General features: G+C 44.5%; 2 protein-coding genes and 1 pseudogene across 4 annotated transcripts; 2 read left to right on the forward strand and 1 right to left on the reverse strand.

The window, feature by feature from the left end:
* The first annotated feature begins 356 nt into the window (after window positions 1-356).
* Window positions 357-7,736, forward strand: LOC133895465 (probable lipoxygenase 8, chloroplastic). Its single transcript, XM_062335797.1, has 6 exons — window positions 357-837; window positions 2,951-3,243; window positions 5,020-5,260; window positions 5,342-5,665; window positions 5,795-5,880; window positions 5,975-7,736. Exons 1-6 carry the CDS (start codon window positions 684-686, stop codon window positions 7,415-7,417), a joined length of 2,541 nt encoding a protein of 846 aa, XP_062191781.1. The 5' UTR covers window positions 357-683; the 3' UTR covers window positions 7,418-7,736.
* Window positions 7,737-9,608: 1,872 nt separating this feature from the next.
* Window positions 9,609-12,061, forward strand: LOC133895889 (uncharacterized; annotated as a pseudogene).
* A 636-nt stretch (window positions 12,062-12,697) lies between these two features.
* On the reverse strand, window positions 12,698-16,688 carry LOC133895888 (squamosa promoter-binding-like protein 14). Of its 3 annotated transcripts, none has more exons than XM_062336413.1 (3): window positions 15,924-16,688; window positions 13,912-14,045; window positions 12,698-13,812 (listed from the first exon to the last, which is right to left on the reverse strand). In XM_062336413.1, exons 1-3 carry the CDS (start codon window positions 16,310-16,312, stop codon window positions 13,157-13,159), a joined length of 1,179 nt encoding a protein of 392 aa, XP_062192397.1. In that variant the 5' UTR covers window positions 16,313-16,688; the 3' UTR covers window positions 12,698-13,156. The 3 variants fall into 3 exon arrangements, with proteins under 3 accessions (XP_062192397.1, XP_062192398.1, XP_062192395.1); XM_062336414.1 differs by having other exon boundaries at window positions 12,698-13,809; window positions 13,909-14,045; XM_062336411.1 differs by having other exon boundaries at window positions 13,909-14,045.
* Between the last annotated feature and the right edge of the window lie 4,821 nt (window positions 16,689-21,509).

Raw genomic sequence — 21,509 nt, forward strand, 5'->3', positions numbered from 1 at the left:
AAGTCTACTAACATAAATCTTAATTATATCATTAATCTATTTAATTCTTCATATATTGACGGCCAAAGCTTAAAAGTTGCCCTAGAAAAATCCTAAAACGACTTAGGTTTCCGATTGAAGGGAGTACAAGGTAACCTAATAAATCCTTAATTTGTTTCACAACTTTTCCAACAAGGCAACGTTCTGGAAAGCGTGTTAACCGACGTTTGTTTTTCAAACGTGGACTTGGACTCTACTGGCCGGATTTCATCCACGTCCATTTCCTCCCGAAACAAGTGAGAATTGAATGAAAACTTTTTAAACAATACAACCACGTCCTGCGCGCACATGACATCCATGACATTGACAAGCGCACACGCAAGCTCCGTTGAATTTGTTGCACCCCACAGCTAAATATATACCTGCCGCATGTCGCGCCCTCAGCTCAAACCATCTAGCCACGCCCGAACTAGTTGCAGCACAACAACACGTAGCCTCCTCTTCCTCCCTGCCTCCTCGTTGAGCCGCTCGTCGTCGCTGCTCACGCTCTCGGCCAGCCGCGGCGGCGATCGATCGAGCGCGTACGTGCGGTGGCAGCGCGCCGCGGTGAGGGCAGACCATCGTAGGGTGCGTATCGTCGTTGGCAGCAGGGTCGGAAGCGCCAAGCTAGCAGCAGTAGCAGAAGCAGTGCTGCTGCTTCAGCCATGGCGGCGGTGCGCATCAAGGCGGTCGCGACGATCAAGGTCACCGTCGGCGGGTTCCTCAGCAGCCTGAGGCCGTCGAGGGCGATCGACGACGTCAAGGACCTCCTCGGCAGGTCGCTCTATCTCGAGCTCGTCAGCTCCGAGCTTGACGCAGGTAAGCACACTCTACTAATTAGTTTCTGCGTGTATTGGCACGCATGAGCGTACATACTTATTTTTTCATTCGACCTATGTTGGAAATGAAGTCTTTTGACGTACGGCTAATTAACCAAGAGCTGCCGGATTTCACATGCATATGCATGTAAAATATGGTAGAGACATAGGCTTTAGATCGGGGCACGCATCATGTATATTCACGTATATACACAGTGCAGCTAAAAGATTCGGATTATTCATCTCTCAAAGCTTCTTCATATATGAATTTTGCAAGCCTCACCATAAAGTAATAAAAAAGAAATTAAGGAAGAAACTAAAAGCTCCCAACCACTGGAGTAATTTGGTTTTGGAAAGATAACAAGAAGAATGTAGAGAGATCTAGAGAAGGTATTCTACGGAAGCGAATTATATAAGATCCGGTCTTTCAATACTCGTGTCCCGTTTCTTCCTCTCTTCTACACGTGTCAACCGTTGAATCAGAAAATAACGGCATGAATCAAGATCTTATGGTTGTCTTTTTTGAATGATCCTATAAAGTTTCCTTTCGCATTCTATACTACCAGTCTATTATCTAACTGTCGTACTAATGCACGACAAAATGTTCTAACTTAATTTGAGCACATTATGAAATTAACCCAGAGAAAGAAGAACGAGTACTGGCTAGTGATTAAGAAAAGATCTGGAACAGGTCCAGAGTTTGACCAGAGGGGTGCGTGTGGAAAAACACAGCACTCCGACGAAAAACCCCGTCGATCCATCGATCCCATCACCGGATCGGAAACGGAGGCCGTCTCAGCGATTGATCAAATCTCACACGCGGGACAAGCAACGTAACCACCGGTTTAATTTTCTTTCTCGTGCATAGACTGTACGATGGAGGAGAGACTAACTGATAAGCCAGATAGAGAGGCTGCAGGTAGCAGGTTTAAAACAGCGACATGCAACTGTCTCTGAACCATACACACACACACACCGCGTCACACCGTACGTTTGATTGCGATTTCTAGCTAGGGCGAGCAGACATAACTGTTCATATATTTATTTTAAACTTGTTTTCGATAATCTAAAAACATCTTTCTTTTAAACTTGTTTTTCCATTATCTAAAAAACATCTTTCTTTTAAACGCGCGCGCGCAATATATGTAAAAGGCTGCAGAATACGGTTGAGTGTTAGGCCACCGTTCCAAGAAAAATAAAGGATCGATCGATATCTCCTTTAGTGGCCAAAAAGTTGAAAGGACTAGTTCTAATGACATGTTGATCGTGCTTATTGTAGGATGAGAGCACAAGCTAGCCGCACTGTAACTTTTCCTGCCGTGATCCCATAATAACCGAAGTACTTCATCCAATCATAAAGTATATATTATTTTCTAAGATGTATATATTATTTTCTGTTACCGAAGTGTGTGTATGTGTGTGTTTATATATATATTCCATCCAATTTGAAAGAAGGGTCGTTTTAGACATCCACATGTCATTAAAATATAACTTTATCTACTACTTTTTGTTGTAATATATTGATAAAATATAGCAAAAGTATATTATTATTAAAGTATTTTTCTAGATAAATTTACCCGTGTCATTTTCAAATATCCTTCAATACATAAAAAAAAGTTGTAACTAAAGTTTAAAATAGTTAATTACACTCAACCTAAAATAATACTTATTTTAGATTGGAAGAGTATGATGCTAGTGACTTAGTGAACTAGCTAGTCTAATCTGCGCGCGGCAGAGGAAATTAAGAAACGTGTGAAGTGTACAACGCGTCTCTCTAGTACGTAGTAGTAACGTAATGTGTTGACGATCGACGGTTGCAAAAGAGTCAAACAAAGGCACATTTCCGTGTTCGACATTCACCAAAGTAGAATGTACTATCATGTACTTCTATCCCAATAATGCCAGCCGAATTTCGCACGTACGTGGCGGCAGTAAGTAAGCAGATTGCATGCATGCTTTCAGCTAGATTCATAAAATTCTGCTGTTATAGCTGCACAAAATCAACGTGGTTTCAACTGTTCGGCGCATCAAATTAAAATTACAAGCAAACAGATGCTTAATCATGGCGTAAACATGCGCTGAATCAAATTGGTTTATTTGTTGTGTTGATGAAGAGACGGGCCAGGAGAAACCAACGATCCGGAGCTACGCCCACAAGGTGGCCGACAACGACGACGACGTGGTGACCTACGAAGCCGACTTCGACGTGCCGGCGGGCTTCGGCGCGGTCGGCGCCGTGCTGGTCTCCAACGAGCTCCACACGGAGATGTTCCTCGAGGACGTCAAGCTGTCGTCGGCTGACGACGGGGACGACGCCCCGGTCCTCGCCATCCGGTGCAACTCGTGGGTGCAGCCTAAGTCCGGCGACGACGCCGCGCCGGAGAAGCGCGTCTTCTTCGCAAACAAGGTACAGTACTAATCAGTACCACCGGTAAATTCCTAGCTAATAATTAGGTATGAGACTGGACAAATTAAGAGTCGAGCCTCGATCGCATTCGGGAAATCACCAGCCATCGTAAGTTAACGTGAACATACATATGTGGCATTAATTACCAGGGAAATGTAAAACTGCATAGGCTTGTGCATACATGAATTATATCCTTCTTATCTAATACTTATCTATTTTTAGATTCTCCTTAAATACTTAAATTTTTACTAGCTGTAACTAGTACAAATCTCAATGCGAGTGAATGGTCTAAATAAGTCATATATCCGGATACACATATGAAAAATTCCCTTCCTTAATTATCAATATGTACTGTACTTTACTAGTACTCCAAGATCAAATGAAGACGAGGTTGACAAGTAACTTAAGGTTATTCATTCATGTCAAAATCATCTCGTTGAAACTATATGTACGGTACGTCGTTCTCTCTAGTCTTAGGGTGGAAGATACGCTAGTTAATAATTAACCCGGATTGAAGCGGACGTTATGTCACGTTGATCAGTACAGATATCTGTCGGATAAGCAGCAGCTGGTTAATACTGACGAGAGCTTAAAGCAAAAGCTCGGAGATGAAAACGAAACAAGGCCTTTGAGTGACGCATAATAGCGCATGATAAAGATCCATGAATCATTATCGGCTAAAGTGGTCATTGGCAGTTGATTATTTTTTCCTTTTTTTAAGGAGATTTGTAGTTCATAATTTAGTACACTTAATTTTCAGAAAAAAAAAATAATGGGCCAGATAGTAGAATTGTTTAGGCTTGTTGCCCAAACTGATGAGTCTCAAACTACCATGGATAGCCCATAGGCTACGGCACAGCCTTGGCCCAGCAGAAAACAAAATGAGCTGGCCCATGGGTTACGGGCCAACCAGACTGATGATTTTGGATTTTTTTAATATTTCGAAAATAATACAAAAATAGACGACCGTTTGAAAATTTTGCAAAAATATAATACTGTTGCCCGGTAAAAAAATAAAATACAATATTTCAATGCTCTAAAAATTCAAAAAGCTATCGGCATGAAAAATTCTGAAGAAATATATGGTATAGAGGATGTTATAATCTAACTCTCCAAACATTTCAACTCAAAAAATTATTTTTATAATAAAAAACAAAAAAAATAAAATTTTCAATGTATAAATCATATTTTTATCTAAATTTTTTTGGAGAGCTAAATCATTGTATCATCTATATCACCAAAAAATTTCAAAATCTTTCATTATTATTTGATAGTGTTTTGAATTTTGAGAGCAATAAAACGTAATATTTTTTTTTGAATTTTTAAAGGTGATAGGTTTATGTTTTAAAACCTATCACCTGATGGATAAGTGATAGATGCCTATCGCCCTTTTAATGGATGATAGTAACATATTTTTGTATTTTTTTTCAAATGGATACCTATGTTTATACTAATCTTTGTTTCAGAATAATTGACAACTTTGACTTTACTATTCAAATTTTAACCGTTCTTCTTTTCTACGAATATTTATGCAAATAGCTTGACCTACATAACATGCTTAAAATACATTGATAACATATGTACTGATACTTTTTTTTTTACTTAACTAAGTATTCAAATGAATATTGTTAGTTAAAGTTTCAATAGTAAAAATCAAAGTTGTCAATTATTTTGAAATGGAGGTTAGCAAAAATTTTTCGAAATAGAAAATAAAAAAACTCGATGATTTTGAGCCAGCAAAGTCTGAAACTTTCTTGGTTTCGAACGTGCGTGCAGCCTTACCTTCCGAGCCAGACGCCGCCAGGGCTCCAGAGCTACCGGAAGAAAGACTTGGAGCAGAAGCGCGGCAACGGCCGCGAACAGAGGAAGGCCACCGACCGTATCTACGACTACGACGTGTACAACGACCTCGCCGATCCCGACAACGACGCCGGCAAGGCCCGGCCGGTCCTCGGCGGCAACAAGCAGTTCCCTTACCCGCGCCGCTGCCGTACCGGCCGGCCTATGTCCACCAAAGGTAATTTACAAAACACAGCATCGCACGTACGTACATGTCAGGATCGGCTGTTCACGATGGGTTGAGCTTTTAACTGTGCAGACCCGAAGACGGAGACGAAGAGCGGCGACAACTACGTGCCGAGGGACGAGGCGTTCTCGGAGGTGAAGACGCTGCAGTTCTCGGTGACGACGCTGCGGTCGGTGCTCCACGCCGCCGTTCCGGCCGTCCAGTCCACGCTCATCGACCCCAGCCTGGGCTTCCCTTCCTTCTTCGTCATCGACAAGCTCTTCGAGGACGGGGTCAAGCTGCCGCAAGCCGACCAGCTTGGCTTCCTCCGTAGCATCGTGCCGCGCCTGCTCCAGGCCCTCCGCGACGGCCCCGGCGACCAAGTCCTCCTCTTCGACACGCCCGCCAACGTTCAGAGTACGTCTCGCTCGTTTCATCAGAACATACACACACACGAGCAATACGAATTTCTTGTTCAGCATTCAGCAATGCACAATGTTTGCATGCAAATATGCAATGGACATTGATCGGTCTGTCGAACTGCAGAGGACAAGTTTGCATGGTTAAGGGACGAGGAGTTTGCAAGGGAGACGCTTGCCGGTGTCAATCCGTACGCGATCGAGCTCGTCAGGGTAAGAGGCTTAAGAGAACATTTTATCTTGCGCAAACACAGTAGTTGAAATGTTCAGGTAAGGTTTTGATTCATGTCTGCATAAAATCTTGCAGGAGTTTCCTCTGAAGAGCAAGCTCGACCCGGCGGTGTACGGGCCGGCGGAGTCGGCGATCACCGCCGAGGTGCTGGAGAGGCAGATGGGGCACGTGATGACGGTCGCGGAGGCGGTGAAGGAGAAGCGGCTCTTCATGCTGGACTACCACGACCTGTTCCTGCCCTACGTGCACAAGATCCGGGCGCTGGAGCGCACCACCATGTACGGCTCTCGCACCATCTTCTTCCTCTGCGACGACGGCACGCTGCGGCTGCTCGCCATCGAGCTCACCAGGCCAGCGTCGCCGACTCAGCCGCAGTGGAGGCGGGTGTTCACCTCGTCCACGGACACCACCGAGTCCTGGCTGTGGCGGATGGCCAAGTCGCACGTCCGCGCGCACGACTCCGGCCACCACGAGCTCGTCAGCCACTGGTTGCGCACGCACTGCGCGGTGGAGCCGTACATCATCGCAGCGAACCGGCAGCTCAGCGAGATGCACCCCATCTACCAGCTGCTTCACCCGCACTTCCGGTACACCATGCGGATCAACGCACTCGCCCGGTCAGCCCTGATCAACGCCGGCGGCATCATCGAGCTCTCATTCTCACCGCAGAAGTACTCCATGGAGCTCAGCTCCGTCGCGTACGACCAGCTCTGGCGCTTCGACATGGAGGCCCTACCCGCCGACCTCATCCGCAGGGGGATGGCCGAGGAGGATCCCAAGGCAGAGCACGGCCTGAAGCTCACGATCAAAGACTACCCGTTCGCCAACGACGGCCTGCTGATTTGGGACGCCATCAAGGGCTGGGTGCAGGCGTACGTCTTGCGGTTCTACCCCGACGCCGGCAGCCTGGCCGGAGACGCGGAGCTGCAGGCGTTCTGGACCGAGTTGCGCACCGTGGGCCACGGTGACAAGAAGGACGCGCCGGGGTGGCCGACGCTGGACACGCCTGAGAGCCTGGCGCACGCGCTGACGACCATCATCTGGGTCGCGTCCGCGCACCACGCCGCCGTCAACTTCGGGCAGTACGACTTCGGCGGGTACTTCCCCAACCGGCCGTCCATCGCGCGCACCAACATGCCGGTGGAGGAGCCCGTGGACGCCGACGCCTTGGCGGCGTTCCTAGACAACCCGGACCAGGCGCTCCGGGAGTGCTTCCCGTCGCAGGTGCAGGCGACGCTGGTGATGGCTGTGCTGGACCTGCTGTCCACGCACTCCCCCGACGAGGAGTACCTCGGCGGGCTGGAGACCGCGCCGTGGAACGACGACGGCGCGGTGCAGGCGGCGTACGGGCAGTTCAACGCGCGGCTGAAGGAGATCGAGGGGATCATTGACGGGAGGAACACGGATCGGAGGCTCAAGAATCGATGCGGCGCCGGCATCCTGCCGTACCAGCTCATGAAGCCCTTCTCTCAGGAAGGTGTGACAGGCAAGGGCATCCCCAACAGCACGTCCATTTGAGTCCATGGAGCATCTAATTGCAATCCATCTTCAGTGGCCCATCCAGAAATTTAGTATCAGAAGTGCAACTTGATATACAATGACCTATATGGATCTTTTTTTCGTCAATTGTTTATGCTGAACTATACATTTCACTTTGAATCACATATGTATCTCTTAAAAGCATTACTAAAATAATTACCTTTCTTTCAAATAGATATGGATGTAAATTCTGAAAGTCCTAATAGTGGCATTTTGTCAGTGTTGCTGCAGTGCCATCCTCTGTAGAATGTAATGCTAGTTTTACATTGGTATAATGCAGTCTTGTGTGTTATCTGAACATCCATGGTCACTGTTTGATGTCACAAGCCACCGTATCATATGGCTCCAACATTGTTCATCAGGAGGACAAATCTCATTGCACAGAGTCGTTTCATCGGCTGCATTGGTGTGCTGATTATGGGTCCTACCTCAGGCAATTTCTTCGTTTTGTTGGGACCCGGCAAGGTTCACAAATTCGTTTGATATCTGAAAACCGGATCCCAACGAATTTCTAAAATTTATGAATATCGTGAAATTACGGTTGAAATTTGGCGAGAATTTGGCCGAATTTAACTGGTCAAACTGGTCTGACCAAGGCAAAATCTAATCGAATCGACTATTTGGTAACCGCTATAATTCATACGAAAACCGACCGAATTCTACCAAAAACCAACCGTATTTCCCGCAATTCATTTGTGGTTAAAAGCCTCTCAAATTCCATCGAAACCACTTGAATTTCCTCGAAAACCGTTCAATTTTATTGAATTTCAGTAAAGTATAAGAAAAAACAGAAAAATAGCTTAACCTTGTAAAATCGATAACTAATTCATCTGAGCTTCAAATAAAATGAAATAAATTTTGTTGGTTTCCTTGTAATACAATCTACAAGATAGAAAATATTGTATATTTTTGTGAGAAAATTTATTGCTAAAACTGATTAAATGCATAATTAATTATTTGATAATCCAAAAATCATGAAACCAATTTTTTAGTCTTCTTACATGATCCTCTATCTTATAAAAATACATGAAATCATGAAATAATTATTGTAACATGCAGGATTAAGTAAATGTGTTGCAACTAGATTAATTCATAACTAATCCATCACACCCCAAAATTAGTAAAACCACTTTTATTAGTTTAATTAAAAAAATATTTGTATAGGAAAAATAATGGTGGACATGAAAATTTTAATTAAAGTGTTTTTCGTAACATGTTCACTTTATGCTTGTAAACTTTGTAAAAATTATGGAGAAATTAATAAAACTCTAAATGAAGTGAAACTAATTTTAAAGATTCTATTAAGTATACCTTACACACAAAAAGTATGTGTTTGCATGTTAATATTTTTTTTAACGTGAACCCTACTAAATGAGCTGCACGCTTTTTCTCCCCCCCCCCCCCCAAACTTCCTCTGTATGAAATATGATGCAAATGACATTATTTTGAAAAAAAAACATAGCTTAGAATTGTCTCTAGTATTGTTAGAATTTTTTGTGATTTTTTATTTTTTGAATTCAAATTCAAAAACCAATCAAATTGATAATTCGATGAGGGCCGAATTGACCTGTTTTCATGATATTCAATCGGTTTTTGATGAATTTTCAAACCCTGGGATCTGGTAGTGCGAGGTTTGCCAACATCAATGGTTTCGGAGTTTTCAACAAAACAAGCGACTATCTGGAGCGAAAATGAAACAACAACGCAGCCAAATGGATTGTAGCTATCCGAATATAGGTTTGAGCATTGTAGTAATTATTTTAATGTCCAAATGGCTTCAAATGAAAATAAATGCTCAATTACAAAGTTAGAGATCTCATCGATAACTATAATTTTCATATAGATATCATCTTCATCCAAATACATGTGAACAAATTATAACTTTTCAGACACATATGAAGATGATATTGCCGCCCGCCGCCCGATGAACAGGCAATAGGAATAAAAATCGACCATCTATTAGACGACATGTCATACAAACTAATGTGAATAGTAGTCCACCTTATCGCTCTTCCATTGAACAATTTTTTCATATTGCCCGACAAACGGGCGGCAGACACCTAGTTTTATGATGTTTTGAAACGCCCATTTATTTTTGTAATTTTAATTAAAAAATATTTGTTAAAAAGTTCAAACATTCTGTGATCGGAAGGCCCAATAAACCAAAGCCCGTTACTCTATCGAACTAGTTGAGAGTCGAACCCGACTTGACCAAAGCCCACTAGCCCCTCGCCGGCGACCAACCGCACCGCGCCGCTCGGTTTCCTCGGCACGTCTCCCTCCGCTCCAACACCGGCTCCGACCACCACCGCATCGCGCGCCATGGAGCCGGACGCCGACGAGGACTACATGGGCGACCTCTCCCACTTCCTCCTGCCGAGCCCTTCCGCCGCCTCCTCCTCCCCCTCGAGGAGCCTCGGGCGCCGGAAGCAGCCCCCCGCGCAAGCGCAGCAGCCGGCGAAGCGTGGGAAGGGGGTGCCGTGGCAGGAGCGGCATCGGCAGGAGCGCGAGCGGAAGCAGCGGGAGTAGGACGCCCGCACGATGGCTGGGCTCTCGGAGGCCATCCCGGAGAGCAACGTCGGGTTCAGGATGCTGAGGCAGATGGGGTACGACCCGGGCGCGCGCGGCGCCACCGACCCGGTAGGCATCGAGATCCGCTGCTCGCGGGCGGGAATCGGGGCGGCGCCGGCGTCGGAGCGCCAGTGCCAGTGGAGAGATCGCGGGAGGCGGCGGAGAGGGAGCGGAGGCGGGAGGAGGTGGTGGTGGAGCTGAGGGCGAGGAAGAGCACGCAGTGGAAGGGCCGGAGGTTGGTGTGGGACTACCGCAAAGTTGAGGCGGCATTCGCGCAGCTGGAGAACAGGGAGGTGGAGCCGCCGCCGCCGGAGGGGGAGGAGAAGGATAAGGGAGCAGAGGAGGAGGTGGTCAATTTTACTCATGTGCTCTCAGGCTTACACCTATGTTTGATCTGTTGGACATAGTATTTAAGATTATAAGCCTAATGTTATTGTGATTGCTTTGCGTTGGGAAACTGGAAGCAAGTGAAATCAGCAAAAGTTTGATGGGATTGCCGGGAATGTAGGGGAGTTATATCTCAATTGATCATGGTATTAAATCAAGTATGTGGCTATTCAGCCATTTCATCACCGTTCTTCATCATGACCATTATCATTAATGTGCATAATGTAACCGGAAGTTTGGAACCTTGCATATTTGGTTTTTCGGAAGGGTTAAGCCTAAATGCTATCAGCCCCTGGTCATGGATTGTTACGCCTATTTCTTCATATTATGTTGTGTGAAAGGCAATGGGGAGTGCCATTGCTATGAATTGTGAATTCAGAAGTGCATAAATTCTGTGCAAGTGTTGCCAAAAGAATGATATTAACATGCCGTGTTTTGTCCTGCAGGATTTGAAAAACATATTGGCATAGTTGCGTGATCACCACCACTATTGCCTTTATTGTGGATGCAAGGTGAGCTCCATTCTGGGCAAGATTAAACTATTTAGACAAAATCAATACACCTCGTGCCCATCTTGTAACAACATTGCATCTTTGGTCACTCAAATTAAAATTTATGTTTAATAATGATCTAGTGTTGGCGTGCATTCCTCCACCTGGACTGCAATATGATCCAAAACTGCAATAATAATATTTTATTTGTTTTTTACTATCTATGTGATTAGAAAGTGTTTTTGACATAGCATCTTTCATACCTTTCAAACTTGACAGCTCCCTTTTTCTTTAGTATGAATCAGCAGAAGCGCTTGCAAATGAGTGCTCTGGGCCTAATGAGGATGACCATTGATTTGCTATGCGAAGGATGACAAAGAATTGTCCTTGATACAACAGGTGACGATTCTATAATCACTGCAATGATGTTCGGTCATGATTTGAGTACCGTATTGGATTCCTAATACACTGGAGCGCCACAAGCTTATGCACTCTTGTCCTTATCGTACAGGCACAATAAGCACTAGGGATATCTTGTTTTATTGGTTGTATGGGTTACTCTTATACGTGTTGAATAGTTAGTAGCCATTTATACAGGAGTGATGGACCATCCTGCAAGTGCTGGAAGCCATATCTTGAAGACTTCTACCATGTGAATCACTCCTACATGTGCAGTACCTCAACTTGAAAACTGAGGGTATATCCTTCTTCACCAGTTTGTAGCTGGAAAGATGGGACGGAAAGCTCCAAGGAGGGTCTGCATATGGTATGCCGTAGTTTCTGGCTTACTGCTCCTTGTTATGCGGAAGATTGAAGCCGAGCTACATCTTCAGAAGTCCCTTATCGATGCACTTTATAGCTACTAGAAGAGAAGATTTACCAGTAGTGGAAACACAAGCAAGCTGTGATTTCAACTGTTGATAAGCAGATTGCACCTTTTCATCTGCTTTCCAACTGAGGAAGTGAGGGGGCTATATTCGTCTGCATCTGGTCAAGTTTGTATTTGTGAACGGCCAACCCTATTTTCTCCGGTTCCAGCTTATCCATTGTGATGCTGGAACCTCTGTAAAATGCAATGGTGGTTTTACATTGCTGTCAGTGTTCGCTATCACAGGAGGCACCCGTAGTACCCATGCGGCTGCACCATTCCAATATAGCATGACGCCAAATCTCATATCATATTGCATCAATTTGCTGTCTGTGCCCTACCTCAGGCAATTTCTTCGCTCTTTTTTCTCATGTAGGCTCCTCAATTCTGATTGGACCTGGAAGCAGACAGTTTGCCAACAGCAACAGTTCCCGTTTGTACAACAGCAACAGTTCCCGTTTGTACAAGGGAACAAAAGACTACGTGAAAGGAAAATGAAAGAACACCACAGGAAACAGTGATTGGACAAAACTGCAGATGCTTTGCAACAAATTAGCCATCGCAATCTCTTTCATACGAAAACAAGCGCTGATGTCTTGTGTAGAATGTACCACTGTTCTCCGGTCTGCACTGATAAATTTTTTGAAGATTAAAGGAGCAGCTACATGGATCTTATTCTCGCCTCAGCCAGCCTATCAACAGAACACCACTGGTGCTGAGAGCATGCTGCAAAGCCACGCTGTGCCTGTGGTCTCACTTTACATAAACAATCGCCATTGGAACCGATTCTTGCCGATGCCAGAGAACATAGGAGGGAACAAAGCAAAGTGTAATGTAAGTTTTACAGTCTCTTTGTTTTGTTTATAAAAACATTTCATAATCTAAGAGTACAATGCGTATTAGATATGATGCATGACACCATGCTTTTCCCCAGGCCCTTCACCTGAAAGGTGTACCTGCTCCGGATGAAAAGATCACAGTACAAGTTGCATACATAGATGGACCACATGGCAGACTTGAGCTAGGTTCTACTCTCATCAACCACAAAAATACATCATCCAACTGAAGCATCTTTGTTTGGTGGGACAGCAGAGTCTGCATAATGTCATTTGTCGACAATGGTTAACCTGAATGTGCAGAGCAAACTTCAGGATGAGCAAGAGCGATTAATATATCGAGCAAAGTCCTCGACAAGCATACTGATAACTTCAAATAAAATCATTGAGGTTTACACAGACGCAGCAAGTGAGTTAATGGACACATTATGCATCACGAAAGTCACTAGTTGCCTGGCTTTCGGGAATTCCTTGCCAAATCCAGAGCTAGCAAAGAGCAGGCAGCGCCAGGCTTTCAGTTCCAATCTCCCTGTGCGACTATGATAGACAGCACTTTATTTAGCCCCTACAAAGACCAGTCCGATGTGTTGCCGGCCTGGTCGAACGTGCCCGTGGAGCCATGATCGATGCGTCGTGCTGGCTCTGGCCTGTTTCCCTGCAGGGCAAGCTCGAGCTCACCTGAGAACTGGCCGTGATGGCTGGAGCCAGAGTGCACCTCATCGAGTGGGACTTCAGGTGGCAACTGAGGTGCCACATTGCGTCCGCCTTCATGGCCCCCAGAGCCAGTCCAGGGGCTCGGCGCAATGTAGTTACTCTCCATGAGGGAGGGCGCCACAGGGTTGCCCTCAAAGCCCGCTGTTGCGGACAATGTCGCGGCACGGTTGTGGCTGGCGCTGTGGGTAGTATCCCATGGCTGAGTTGACAGAAGAGAGAGAGCACAGCTGGAGTCAGCAGCGACTCCTGCGAGACATCCACCCGGAGGGAGCTCCGGACCAGGGAACACCGGTGACCCTGTCATGGAGCTACCCTGGCTACCATATGAGTGGGCGCCGTATCCCGCGACTGCACTGTGATGATGATGAGGATCTAAGTACGCTTGCCACTGGATACCACCAGGCACCCTTTCACCAGGTCGAACCGCCGGCCATCCATCCCTCATGCTGCTTGGAACCCTTGGGTATGAGAAATCCAACAGAAAGCTTCTGAACCTGCCGGGCTCTTCTGGATCAAGCAGTGGAAGAACACATTAGCAAATACAATTGAATTGAAGGTTGCCAGCATATGACAACGTAGAAAGAAAATATGAAGCTTTGTTACCACCGAAGGATGCAGCAAGGCGACCATAGCGTGATGCAAGAGGTCCAGGGGGCGGCTTCCTCCGGCGTTCATTGTGGCCTGCAAGGCGTCTGCGGCAGCTGCGTTTTCCTTGGTCAAATTCAGGCAACTGGTGGAACCTGCGATTTATGTGAACAGAAGAATGATGATACGAGCTTCATGATTGATTTTACAGGTGAGGCGCAGTAACAGAATTTTATAAGGAACAAAAGTAGCATTATCTCAATCTCACAATCTATAACTGTATATGGTGATTCTTGTGTAGAAATGCAAACCAAGCAGTCTGCAGAGAGTTCATGGATCAAGCACACAACATAATGGCTCTTACAGTAAAAGTTAAAGCACAGCTTTAACGACAGGATATAGTAAGTTCAAGGCTGGTCTTAGTTTATCTTAATATCAACATGCATAGTGCGACATAAATATAGAAAACCACACTTGAGGTCAAAGCCAGTGAACAATGCCGTTTCGTAATTACATCCGCACATTCATTCAAACTCAAAAGGGAAAAGAGAAAGTAACCATGTGTACGTACGTTAAACAACACCGTCATCATTCATAGAAATGTGAGATGTCGGTCTTAACACATTCACCAATGAGTTATCCATCTAATGCGGAGGCAGGTGTCCTTAACATCACAGTGCATTGTCCAACTTAGCTTTTCTAATGATGCATTGTGCCACTTGTATAGCTAATGGACGAGCACAGCTCAAATCCAAAATTGTGACATATTTTCTTTTGTTGGTAACTTGAGGACACTGATGTAGCCTAGCTCTAGAGCACAAGGTTGGGGTCACTACGGTGATGGGTTCAAGTCCCACCCCCATATCAAAATCAAGGATGTGCAGTTCCTCTATCGTGTTATCGTCCTTTTTTCCTACTGTTAGTAACTAACTGGATTAGCAAAGAAAATGGCATTCTTCAACATAACCAAAATTGCAAATATAATTTCTACAGAAGAACACATACCATAAATTATTTTGCTCTAAAAATGAAATTATTACCAAACATCAGACTATGAAACTAGTTACTCACCATGTCTGCATCCTAACTGTTGGAATTTGCAATTAGAGCGATACCCGTCCATATTTATTTCTTACTTTTCTTTCCCCTACCTTACATTTTTATGACCTCAAAAAAAAAAAAAAACCTTTCATTTTTGTGGCCATCAACCCATGAAGCAGGCCGAGCTTTCCATAGGCTATTACTGTGTGGTATCAGGGGCAAAAAATGAGAATGATTATGCTATGTGTATGCTAATGAAACAGGCTCTTCCACAAAATATCCATTTATTAAACCCACAGCAGCGGTATAGCACCTGAAACAACTAGAAAATTCCCAGAGCTTGAACTGAATAAACGTAATTGATTTAGTAACAGGAGATAGCATTTAATACTTTGTTAAGGCATACCATCTAATACTACTAAGTTGTAAGTTGTAAGACTAAAAATACAATAGCAAATGCTAGTACAGATCTTTCTCCCTGTTCTTCCTTGAGACCACTGACAAACTGATCATGCCCAATGGAGATTTCATAGACTAATGACTACTTAAGTGACTGGGCATCATTGACATACTTAACACAGAGGAATCCTATGCAAAAGCAACAGACAGGCAGGCAAGCTGAGTCACATCACTCAAACATATAGGAGCATCCATCAACCTACCAACTTTAAAGTTCTCATAAGCACCATTCAAATCAAATATAAAAGTGTAATGTAGCAAAGCAAGCTTTTTTTTCTTTCAAAAAAGCAGATATAGAAAAACAATTGCCATACATGAAGCTCCATCAAGCTGAGCTAAGATAATACCAGCTAGCGCATCTAATGTGTCCAAAAACGGAAGCATCACTCAAAAACAAACAACATTACAAATGCAACGAAATGTCAACTTCAAATAAGCAGCATAGCAAGTGCAGCAAAAGGAGGTCAAGAAGCAGCAGCGAGCAGCGCCGGTTCAAGGTGGAAGTGGAGGGCAAATGGGCAATAGCGGGTGACCTGCTGCACTGCTGGCAGAAGCGCTGCTCGAGGCCGTTGACGACGACGCGGGGCGCCTTGGAGTGCATGGAGCACACCTTGTGCCGGCAGTAGTACGCCTTGGCGCCGCTCAGATCCAAGTTGCACCCCTCCACCTGGCACCGCGCGGGCGTCGACGAGGCGGACGCCCCGCTGGCCGCGCCCTTCCCCTTCTTGCCTCCGCCGGCCGCTCCCGCTGCCGGCTTGGGCGAAGAGGGCGGCGGCGGCGCGCTCACGCTCCCACTGCCACTGCTACTGCCGCTGCCGCTGCCGCCCGCGTCCTCGAAGTAGATCTTCTTGCCGAACTTGAGCCCGTGGAGCTGGTCGTCCCCGCCGCCGCTGCCACCGGCGCCGGTACTGCCAGTCTCCATACCGGCCTCTCTTGGTTCCCCGCGGTGGGTCGGTGAGCAGGGAGGAATGCTCAGCTCGTGACGACGAGACTAAAGTGGTTGTGGGAGGCTGGCTCTTGGCCCTTCTCTTCTCCTCTCCCCCTCTGGAGAGAGAGAGAGGAGGAAAGAGAGGGGAGGTGGCGAAGAAGAGGGGTAAGAGTGGTAGCTTTGCCCTTAAAATAACTGCCCTGTGCTCTCTCTCCTTTCACAGTGTGTGATGCTGGTCTTCTCTCTCTCCTCCCTCACGGTCTCTCACACGGACGCACGAGCTGGCCTAGCTACCCGCGCCACCTTTTGCTTTCGCCATTTCCATCCGTTGAGCGCTTGCTATGCTTGGTATGACGGCCGTCGTGCCCCCCCGCCCCCCGGCTAGCCGCGCGGTGCCGGGGTTTTTGTAGGGGCTGTGCAGTCGCTTGATATGCTTGGTATGTATGACGGCCGTCGTGCCTCCCATAGCTAGGCGCGCGGTGCCGGGGTTTTTGTAGGGGCGGTGCAGTCGCAGGCTGGCCTAGGCATCGATCGTGCGCAAGAAAAAAGAGAGGCTTTGCTTGTGGCATGCCAGGCGCACCGTAGCACAGTGCCAGCCTAGCCCTGCCCCCGGTTATCAAATCACGTTCAGAAAAAAGAATCAGTGACACAACAGAGGGAGCAGCAGCAGAGGCCGAGCTGACGCGAGAGGAGAGATCCAGCAGCAAACGCCAACGTAACAGGACATGAATGAACAGCACGGCTGTGTTGGCAGCGATGGGCCAGCACCCAGCAGAGGCGGAGTAGCTGCCTTCCACAGTAGATGTTTCCCCATGGGGGCCTCCTCACTCTCACTCTCACTCTCTCTCTGCCACACACACAGAGGGAGGCATCTGGCATCAAATGGCATCAAATCCAAGGGGCGTGTCATGGCACTACTCATGCCGTGCCACTGACATGTGGGGTAGGTTGGGGTGGGGCCAGGCATTTGGTTGTAGCCTGTAGGTGGCAGCAATGATAGGTGGGTATTGATGATGGCTGTTCTTTTGCTGACAGGTGGTGGGGAATGGTGCGTTGAGAGGTTGGGTAAGCGAGTTACCACAGGGTTAAAAGTGGGCTGTGAAGTACTGTAGCGTGCGGCATGGAAAGGGCTTTCATTTGCCCTTTTTGTGGTAAAGAGGCAATCAGGTTTTTTTTTTCCACTTCCAAACGCCTTTTCACCCGTTTAGGGAGGAATTCTTTCTCTCTGTCTTTAAAAAAATATAGTTCAGGGGAGGATTTTCTTTCTGAGCATTGTTCTGTGAGGACTGGGGTGTTGTAGGCTTGTACTAGTATACACTTGTTCATGGTTTTAATGGTGGATTCAGAGCCATTAAATAGAGAATTTTTCTCTTCTTCCTCTTTCTTTTTCTCCTTTTTGTCTTCTTCATTTTACATGCCTAAAAATTAAAAGGGTGCTTTGGAAGCTCTTATGCGTCCGGATAGGGAGCCCTCTGCCCCCACAGTGAATCAGTCTCTATGTAGTTTATATATATTTTTAAGATATTCTAAAAATTCTGGTCACTTGACTTTATAAAAAAAGAGAAAATATACAAATTTTGGACTTTGACTTTATTTCATTTCAACACTGCACATATGGCTATTATTTTAACAGGTTCTCATCCATGAATTTTGAAATAAAATTGGACGTGCATAGCAGCACAAGCCTTGTGTGTATGAACCTAGGTTTCTAAATGGACGTCCGCAAGTTTTCTCGGTAACTATTTGTATATGAGTTATGAGTTTGCGTTTCTTGTGAGGAAAAACTAAGGTGGCAAAGTAGATATGCTAGTTTACGAGCTTATGAAGAATTGTGATGATTTTCCTTATTTTGACTATAATATATATATATATATATATAGACACACACACACACACAATAGTTTTTATTAGCGTCAGAAAGTTATATAACGAGTGAAAAGAACTTTATAGCATTGAGAGCTTCAATTTTTAACCTAATTAAGTATGACATAGCTTTCTAAAATCCATGCTTGCAAGATTTCACGATCACTACCTCTACAAGAGTTTATTGGCTTCTATTTCTTGTGAGGACAAAATGTCACAGAGTACATATGCTAGTTTGCAAGCTTGCGAAGAATGATGATGATTTCAATATTGTAACTTATATGAGGTCATTGAATCATAGTATCACTTTTATTATTGTCGGAAAGTTTTATTATGAGTGAAAAGAAATTTTTCTGGCATTATTCAGTTGAAAGCTGCAAAGAGTTGAGAGTTTTTTTTTTTTTTTGAATTGAATGTGTCAAACCTTTAGGAGTTCAAATTGTCAAGTTGAAAATTTGGAAGTTGAGAAACAAGGCACGTGTTTTTGGGAATCATAAGGCTACCTAGGTTTACCGAATAATTTTATCCAACTCGTTGTGTTAGCCATCTCGTTGAAAAAAGTTTGACATAACTAAATTATGGTTAGGAACCAAGCATTTGTATAAGTCAGTCGGCAAACTCAGGTAAAGTTAACATCTGGCCTATCATACCCATTACAACCGGAAATGAGTGTGTTGATGACTAAATTTGACATATTGTGTAGAATCTCGGAGCTGGAGAATTCAACGGGTTGGAACATCCGGTCATAATATCGGAACTTCTGGTCTTTGTGAACACCGGATGGTCCAGCGTTTAGAAATTTGTTCTCACCAGAGTTTTTATCGGGACATCTGGTTTTTGGATCGGAACTTCTGGTTATATATTTTTGTCCAACCCAAGAGCCCCAAGTTTGGACAAAATCAGACATTCCGGCCGATCGAGACGCCCGATTTTTGAATCAGAACTTTCGAGTAAATATTTTCAGCCAAACTGAGATGCTGATGTTTGAGCAAAACCAAACTTTCCGGCTATATCGGAACATCGATTGTAGGATCGGAATATCTGATTAAGTATTTAAAACCAAACCAAGAGCATCATGTTTGGGGAAACACGAATATTCCGATATAATCGAAACTTTTGATGTTCTCTATTGGAACATCCTATCAAACTCGGATCCAAGATTTGGGAAGAGATTGAGTTAGATTTGAATGAGAGTTTTTGATAGATTCTAACTCAAAAGTGGACAAGACCATCCCTCCCTATAAATATGAATGGCCACGGCTAATTGAAGAGATCCAACATCCAGTCGAATCAATACAATTTACCTTTATCTCTCTGTTTATCCTTTTTTCCCTAATCCTATCTTTTACAACCATAATTGCTCTTCATTCTTGATCTTGATGACCAAGAACAAACTGTTGGCCATCTACGCTCTTACGGAGTCTCTCCCAAATGTGGGTGATGATGAAGGCACAACAATATGGTACCACAACTAGGATTTCCCAGGTTCTGCCCGTCGGGTTGCTCAGATCAAAAGTTTCAATCGGGGGGTCCGAACTTTCGAACCTTCCAGGGCATTTTGGTTCAATTTTGCAAACGAGATGCATAGTGTTTGGTGTGGTAACTTTTTGCGTCAACACACTTTTTGGCGTCCACTGGGGAAGAAGTTTTTTCGACTCTATCTTGGCCGAATTATAAAACCCTAGGCATGTTTACTTCAAAAATAGACAAGGATAACATCATTATGGCATCCTACAATGAGTTGCTGGAAGAAGTTTGGCGATCGAAGCCGACTTGGAGCGACGTTGGCAACAACTGCTCTCATGCTATGTCAAGACTCATCAAGGTGTGTTCAAAAAAGAAGATTCTCCATCGTCCGCTGATCGAACCCCTAAGGTACTGACCAATGTAAGTGTTCAACCCTCTCCCTCGCATGAAGAAGTTGCTAGTATGATTGATCAATCTGTTGGTAGAATCATGGCTAATAGTGTTCAAAAGTTGGTCGAAGATACTCTAGTTGACAAGCTTTGGCCATTAGTTTTACAAATACATGAGGAGCAAAATTTGAAAAAACTTGTTGCTAGTAATGTTAATGCTTTAATTCCTTCTACTATTATTAATATGTTACCTAGTACTTCTTGTGCTTACCCTAATAGTCCTCATGATGTCCAAAATTACATGGGTAATATTGCACCTAATCATGTTCCTTCTTATGCTATTAAAACTGATGTGACATAAAACCCATATGAAACACCATATGCTAGGCTCTATGCTTCAACTTCAACTCAAAGAGCCAAAAGTTATCCCAATATGCAAACAGCTTATTATCAAACCGTAGCATATAGTATTCCAACTATACCACCATAAGGACCGGAAATCCCTTATGGGCCGATACCTAAATAAAACTTCACTACACCCTCCTATCACTTCCTATATGCCGAATGTGCCTACACCGTCGTCTGAGCCAATAGCTAACCTTAATCGGATTGTGCCCAATTATACTGAAATTATATGGGAACAAGTAGCTATTGTACTAAGAGAACAATTCGGCTTAGATGTTAGGATAAAAACTCATGCATACCAACCATATCTCGAGCATTATGACATAATCCCATATCCTCGTGGTTTTAAGGTTCTTGATTTCATTAAGTTTACCAGGGACGATAATAGAACAACTAAGGAGCATGTGGGTTAATTTCTTATACAATTGGGTGAAGCTAGTTCTAATGATATGCTTAAAATTAGATTGTTTCCTTTGTCATTGTCTGGGACCACTTTTAGTTGGTTTACATCTATTGCTCCCAATTCAGTTCATATGTGGTCTCAATTAGAAGAAAATTTTCATAAATATTTTTATAGTGCTGATACTGAATTGAGGCTTTCACATTTAATATCAGTTAAACAAAAATACAATGAATCCGTTGCTGATTTTATTAGAAGGTTTAGAGACACAAAAAACCGATGCTTTCGTGACACTTTTTGAAAAAGATTTAACCGAATTAGCTTATTCAAGTTTGTTATCTCATCTTAAGGAAAAGCTAGAGGGTTATGATTTTCAGGATGTTAGTGAAGTCTTATAAAAAGCTCTGGCACATGAATGTCAAGCTAAAGAGTCTAGAATTTTTCAGAGATCAAATGATAAATCTAGAAGTGACTTTCCTTGGACATGTTCTTTCTAAAGGTGGTGTTACAGTTGAAACGAGCAAGGTGCTGGATGTGCTCAATTGGGTGTAGCCTCGAAGTGTTGCCGACATTTGGAGTTTTCTTAGACTTGCAGGTTCATTGAGAACTTCTCCAAGATCGCCAAGCCGATGACTGAGTTATTGAGGAAGGATGTCAAATTCAAGTG

This window comes from Phragmites australis, chromosome 16 (genome assembly GCF_958298935.1).
Source record: "Phragmites australis chromosome 16, lpPhrAust1.1, whole genome shotgun sequence".
In the NCBI taxonomy this organism is placed as follows: Eukaryota; Viridiplantae; Streptophyta; class Magnoliopsida; order Poales; family Poaceae; genus Phragmites; species Phragmites australis.

What these genes read in the sequence shown, in the direction of transcription:
- LOC133895888 (XM_062336411.1), bottom strand. Translation starts at nt 16,312, where the DNA reads ATGGAGACTGGCAGTACCGGCGCCGGTGGCAGCGGCGGCGGGGACGAC. An exon ending in TTCTGCCAGCAGTGCAGCAG is followed by an intron (nt 14,046 to 15,923) that starts GTCACCCGCTAT and finishes CATAAATCGCAG; the next exon opens with GTTCCACCAGTTGCCTGAAT. An exon ending in CCTTGCTGCATCCTTCGGTG is followed by an intron (nt 13,813 to 13,908) that starts GTAACAAAGCTT and finishes TGCTTGATCCAG; the next exon opens with AAGAGCCCGGCAGGTTCAGA.
- LOC133895465 (XM_062335797.1), top strand. Translation starts at nt 684, where the DNA reads ATGGCGGCGGTGCGCATCAAGGCGGTCGCGACGATCAAGGTCACCGTC. An exon ending in GCGTCTTCTTCGCAAACAAG is followed by an intron (nt 3,244 to 5,019) that starts GTACAGTACTAA and finishes ACGTGCGTGCAG; the next exon opens with CCTTACCTTCCGAGCCAGAC. An exon ending in CACGCCCGCCAACGTTCAGA is followed by an intron (nt 5,666 to 5,794) that starts GTACGTCTCGCT and finishes GTCGAACTGCAG; the next exon opens with AGGACAAGTTTGCATGGTTA.